Source organism: Coptis chinensis, chromosome 3 (assembly GCF_015680905.1).
Source record: "Coptis chinensis isolate HL-2020 chromosome 3, ASM1568090v1, whole genome shotgun sequence".
Taxonomy (NCBI): domain Eukaryota; kingdom Viridiplantae; phylum Streptophyta; class Magnoliopsida; order Ranunculales; family Ranunculaceae; genus Coptis; species Coptis chinensis.
In genome coordinates this window covers 109,895,531-109,901,717 of record NC_141458.1, presented here as the reverse complement: position 1 = coordinate 109,901,717, position 6,187 = coordinate 109,895,531, and the positions used below count along the sequence as shown (strand labels likewise).

At 35.2% G+C, this 6,187-nt stretch overlaps 2 protein-coding genes across 2 annotated transcripts; both read right to left on the bottom strand.

The window, feature by feature from the left end:
- Positions 1 to 938: 938 nt before the first annotated feature.
- LOC147512888 (uncharacterized) lies at positions 939 to 1,823 on the bottom strand. The gene has a single exon (XM_086598818.1). The coding sequence runs from the start codon at positions 1,821 to 1,823 to the stop codon at positions 939 to 941; it is 885 nt and encodes a 294-aa protein (XP_086454944.1).
- A 2,183-nt stretch (positions 1,824 to 4,006) lies between these two features.
- LOC147512887 (pentatricopeptide repeat-containing protein At1g06140, mitochondrial-like) lies at positions 4,007 to 4,980 on the bottom strand. The gene is made up of 3 exons (XM_086598817.1): positions 4,725 to 4,980; positions 4,334 to 4,641; positions 4,007 to 4,129 (listed from the first exon to the last, which is right to left on the bottom strand). The coding sequence occupies exons 1-3, from the start codon at positions 4,978 to 4,980 to the stop codon at positions 4,007 to 4,009; spliced, it is 687 nt and encodes a 228-aa protein (XP_086454943.1).
- Between the last annotated feature and the right edge of the window lie 1,207 nt (positions 4,981 to 6,187).

Genomic DNA, 6,187 nt, shown 5'->3' with positions numbered 1-6,187 from the left:
TTTTTCTCTTCATCTTTTACATCTTGCAATACCCAACGATGATCTGGGACATATCCATTGCCATGATCGAAGGAATCAATAAGCTTAATTTTCTATATATCTTATTTGAATGAGGATGTGGTGTATCCCCAGCAGTAAATGTGTGCACTTGGCTTCAGTTAACAATCCAGCTAAGGCTAGGAGGCTTTGTTAAATTCTTATTCATTAGCCCAGTTCTCAAATTTCGACTTCTTCCCAAAGACCTGCTGCAAAATATATATTAGATAAGAATATATAATTTCCGGCGTTCTTGGGTTCTAATTCAACAAGCTTTTAAAGACCTTTGCTGCTAGCTTAGCTTCAGAATAAACGACAAAGCACCAAACGAGCTCTCGAGACAGTCGAGGGCCAGCCACGAGATTTGAGAGGCCCTAGGCGAGCTCTCAAAGCGGGCCTTAAGCTTTAACAAAAAAAGAAAGAAAGAAGAAAATTATCTAGGCAAAAAAAAAAAAAAAAAATTGTTATTTATTTTTGAAAGTAGGAAAAATGAAATCTAACCCCACCAAGTCACAAACTAATTACATCAAGTAAAATATCATCGAAAATTTCCCGTCTCACGGTTTTAGGCATGAAATCGGTTATTACATTTGCATAGTCAAGCTCCTCTGCCAAAGCTTTTTCAATAGATAGTATAGCTAATCCATTTAATCTATCTTGCGACATGGTCGTCGAAGGTAAGACTTAATCATCTTTAACTTTGAAAAACTTCTCTCTGCGAAGCAAATCAGAATAGGTATAGTTAATAATATTCTATAAGCAATCCATGCATTTGGAAAGCAACTAGCCCTTAAGTTCAAATGGTTTAGCACTTCAATTGCCTTCTTTGCATCATCTGGTAAAACTTCTTTCAAGAGTTGCAATTCCAAAATAACTCTGTCCCGTCAATATCAGAAATGTTGTCATGTTTGAAAACTCGCTAAGTTGCCACAAGAAGCCTTTAAACTATCTCTGTCTATAGACTTCAACTTCTCCAAATTAAACAAGAACCCAAAATGTTTCTCATATACTTGAAACTGTTCAAACCTACTCTTAAGAGAAGAAATAGCTTGGTCAACAATAAAAATGAAGTAGTTGACTCTAAATGATTCTTCAGCTGACTGTGGCACCTCTTTATCCGCATTTTCATCAAATTGTCTCTTTCTACGAATGATACGTTTTTCACGAAAAATAGGCTCAATTTGCATAGCACTTGCAACTTCTTTAGCTTCTATCATTGCTTCTTCAAATCCGATTTCTTTATACTTTTCAAAAAAGGAAATCAACCTTTGCAGTTCACTAATAGCGACATCAATCTGCATATCTTCAGTTTGTAAGAGTTTGCTAACAACATTAACACCATTCAATATCGTGTGCCAAACAATCATACCAATCAAGAACTCAAAATTTTCAATATCATGTGTGGCTAGAGACTCAGCTTCACTCTTAGTCTTCGGATCATCACTAGTATCCATTAATTCAACTAAAGCATCTCTTATCTGTGGAGCTTGACTTCTAATCGCTTTAACACTTTCCACACGACTTTCCCAACGTGTTTGTGACAATGCCTTCAAAGTAAGATTGGGACCTTTTTTCACATGTTCTTTGAAAACTTCCCACCGTTTTGTAGAAGAAGAAAACAATGTATATACACGTTGCACCACTCCGAAAAAGGACACAGCTTTAGAGCAAGAGTTAGCCGTATCACACAATGCAAGATTTAGACTATGGCAACCACATGGCGTATAAAAAGCTCTAGGATTTATTTCGAGCAATCTTTTTTGTACGCCTTTGTGTTTGCCTTTCATATTAGATCTATTGTCATAGCCTTGTCCCCTTACATCATTAATATCAAGTTGAAGAGTGCTTTCAATACAAACTTTCGGCTCATTAAAGAGTCCCAAACCCGATGTATAAATCCACCTTCATAAATTCTAAAAAGAACTCTTCAATCTTAACTGGATTTGTTGAGACATCCACACATCGTATCACCAGCGACATTTGTTCTTCATGGCTTACATCTGGAGTGCAATCAAGAATAACTGAAAAGTACTTAGCCGCTTTAATTTTCTTAAGAATTGCATTTTTCACCTCACCTGCAAAAAAAATTATGATAACTCTTATAGTAATAGAATGTCACGGATTATCTACCCAAAAGAAAATGCATTAATAACGTCACCTGCTAACATCTGAATTAGTTCATTCTGAATGTTGTGGCCAAGATAATGATAGTGAATTTCATGACTTTCAATACGTCGGATGTGCTCTTGCAATATTGGATCAAATTCTGCAATCATTTCAATCATGCTCAAAAAATGCGTTGTTTTTTCTTCCTTAATCTTCTCATTGTCCCCACGAAATGCCAAAGTATTTTTAGCAAGAGCTTTCACAAGAGCAAAGTATCCTCAATAATAGTTGTCTCCAATGTTCTTTTTCTCGATTGATTTGTTCTTTGCACACTCTTATCGATTGTTTCATTCTTTCCTAACCTATTTTCTAACTCACACCAACTATTCAAGTGTCTTTTTTTGTGCTTTCGGCACTTTGTTCATGTTTTTGAAGCTTTTCACCAAGATTTTTCCAATTTGAACATCCTTCACTATCCAATTGAAAAGCCTTTCTCGTTGCTTGAATAACTTACAACAAAAACAAAATACCACATCCAATCAATGAGAATAAACAAGCCACTTTTCGATCTTGCTTCAAACCATTATCCATCGTCGCGCGTAGTGGAAGGTTGAAAAATGTCTACCTTCATTATCTCTAGGAAAATCAGTAACATTGTCTCTTATTGGACCTTTTTCGACCAAGAAATCCCTATATTTCTGATCAATCTTATCCCAATTTGCTGGATCAAAATAGTTTGTCGGTCCATATTCTCCATTCTCATTCATAGCTTCATTAGGTTCTTCTTGACTTTCAATATTCATTGTCTCTTCATCTTCAGCATTTACTCTCTCTTCTAATTCAACATTATTCATCTCCTCTTCAGCTTCAACATTTGATCTTTCTTCAAATTCATCATTCCCCCTCTTGTCATGTTCCATATTCACTATATGTTCAAGCTCCTCATGCGCAACATCTTCATTAGAAGTCTCTATTTGTCCACTAGTAGAAAGAAATTTAAGAATACTTCCCGCTTGAGATTGAGCAAGTTCTTCTTGTTTTTGCTTCTTTTTTCTCTTAGCACTACCCGATGGATATTTTATAGCGCTACTCATGATACTAACCACTCAATGAATTTTACGAACAACAAAGACTAGCAAGTCGGACAACTAGCTTAGAACACTTTTCAAACTTTTGAGTCATTCAAAATATAGCATACATAAAACGAAAAATTCAATCAAATTCATATAAGATTATTGCTATAAAAAATTCAATCAAATTCATATAAGATTATTGCTACAAACAATTCAATCAAATTCATCCAATTTAAAAAGAAAAACAATAAATAGAGAATTGAGAAGGGTTAAGGGAACATACAAAGTATGTATATTGGGAGCACCTCTGCTAGCGTAGCAGTCTTGTTTGTAAGTTGTAACTCTTCAAAGACTAGGTTCTCTCTTCTATTTTTTTTTTTTTTTTTTTTTTAGTTTCTCTGTTTCTTTTAAACTAACCTTAAACCCTTAGTTTCTTTTTTAAAAATAGAAAATACCGAAATAGAAAACTTCCAGGAGACCGACCGTACTGTTTGAATTGGTATTGTTTTTTTGTTGGCTGGGCTGCTTAAATCAGTTGGGTCAATTGGTTTTGGGTCAATCTAATATTTGGGCTTTTATTTCTTTAGGTCAATCTAATGTTTGGATATGGGCTTTATTAGATAGTGGGTGGAAAATTAGGGGCCTTTTTTTTTGTCAACAAGTGGGGGCCCTAGGCGGTCGCCTAGTTGGCCTTGCCCCAGAGCCGCCCTGAGACAGATGCATCTGGTTCAATTGGCATTGAATCAATAAACTTTGCAGCTTTGTCTAAAAGTCCCCCACGTCCAAGTAGATCAACCATACAAGCATAGTAGTAGATCAACCATACAAGCATAGTGAACAACTTCTGGTGTTATATTATAATTGGCGACATAGAATCGAAATGCTTCCAGCCCTCTTCTATTAGACCAGCATGACTGCAAGCAGATAACACAGAGACAAAAGTAACATTGGTTGGAATGAACCCATCTCTTTTCATTTCGGAGAACATAGTAAGTGCCTCCTTCCCAAATCCATGCATTCCATAGGCAGCAATAATCGCATTCCACGAGATAACATCTCTTTTTCGCAAGCACCGAAAGACCTTTTCAGCACTGTGAATGCTCCCACATCTTGCGTACATTCACAAGAGCATTCCCCATGTAGATCTGGGAATCCACTGCAAACTCCCTCCTAATAGCATATGCATGTACGGATCGACTCAGAGGTAGATTTGCAAGATGGGCACAAGATGAGATAATATTAATAACTGTCACCGAGTTGGGATCCACTTCTGCGAGCATCCTTTGTAATATTAACAGTGCTTCATTGTGTCTGTTGTTTTCAATGTAACATGTGATCAATGCATTCCATGATATCAAATCTCTATCTGGCAAGCTTTCAAAAAGATGTCTTGCAGTTGCTTCATTACCACATTTCATATACATATCTGTGAGTGCAGTACATAATGCTAAATTAAATTCAAGACCATGTCTAAACACATAACCATGAATAGATTGCCAATATTCAGACAAGTTTCATCTTTGCATGCAGCAAGAAGTGCTACCATTGTAAAAGAGTTCGGTTTGATGCTTGACCTTTTCATCCGTTGAAAGACGTCTTTTAGCTGACCAATCAATTTGCAATTAGCAATTACCAAAATCAAAGTGTTCCACGATATTACATCTGTACTATTTATCTCATTAAAAATTCTTTTTGCAGATTCCACACAATTTAGGCTGGCATACATGCTTAGCAGTGCATTCCCAAGTGTTACATTTATGTCCATCCCTCTCTTTATCACATGAGCATGCAAGCCTCTACCTATCCCCAAGCCATTAGTTGATTATGAAATTGCTGAAAACACTATACAAACTGTCGTCAGATCTTCTCTATCGCGAGATGATTGCATTCTACCAGGTAATGCAATCATGTATTGTTAACACTTAGCAAATGTTAACTAACTTCCACAGCATCAAGTTCCACAAAAGTCAGTTCATTTATTTCTTTAACTCTAGGAACTAATTAACATTGCCATTTGCTAAGTGTTTGACAACAATACATTGGTACATAACACCTTAATATGATAATTAATGGCTTTAAAGCTACATATGGTAAACTTTCTGTGGTAGCTGATACCTCCACACTCTCTGTTTATGCATTTCGTAATTTGACAAATAGGGTTTTTCCCTTCTTTCGTAAAGAAAACTACGTCTTTTATATTGTTTTGGTTTGTTGTGGTACTTTGTATGTGACAATTGCTGTGAATTAAGTGTGTATTACCGTTTAAAAAAAATCTTTGTTATGTTGCACAATATGCTTTTAAGCATCTCAAAATGGATTTTTAGCTCAATGGAAGAGCATTTGAGTGTGGAAATACATCCAATAGATAGTGCTTCAAATCCACCAAGGTCCCATCCATAATTTGAGTAGTATATTAATAAGTGACTTTAAAAACTACAAATGATCAATCTTGCTGTAGTTCTAGCATTCAAATATAACAGTCCATCGATGATACTATATGCGAAATCCTTTATAACAAATTAATAAGTTTTTACAAAAAAATAATTAATGGTCTTTTTTTGTCTGGAACTTTTCGGCAAACATGTTTGAGATTTATAGTTCCGAAGGGTTTCCACAACATGATGTTGGTGAAATGTCACCTCCAATACATAAAAGCAGACCTTAAAGTTCCAAATTGTCATTTAAAAGCTGCCATTGTAACTTTTTATAGGTTGAAATCAGCAAATTATGTGCAGTGTAAATATCTTATGTAAACTAAATGCAAATGCAATTAACTAATCTCAAATAATAATTAATGAAAAATTAGAAACGGGATGCAAATGTATCGAACTAACCTCAAATAATAATTAACAGAAAATTGAAAACTGTATGCAAATGCATTGAACAAACCTAAAAAATGTTTGACTGGAAATAAAAAACTGAATGCAACTATATTGAACTAATCTCAAAGAATAATTAACGAGAAATCAGAA

Excerpts from the sequence above, each read along its gene's own strand:
- LOC147512888 (XM_086598818.1), bottom strand. The coding sequence starts at position 1,823 with ATGAAAGGCAAACACAAAGGCGTACAAAAAAGATTGCTCGAAATAAAT.
- LOC147512887 (XM_086598817.1), bottom strand. The coding sequence starts at position 4,980 with ATGGACATAAATGTAACACTTGGGAATGCACTGCTAAGCATGTATGCC. Across the intron at positions 4,642-4,724 it reads TGCATGCAAAGATGAAACTT|ATATGTATATGAAATGTGGT; the intron begins GTCTGAATATTG and ends CTGCACTCACAG. Across the intron at positions 4,130-4,333 it reads TGGGGAATGCTCTTGTGAAT|TCATGCTGGTCTAATAGAAG; the intron begins GTACGCAAGATG and ends ATCTGCTTGCAG.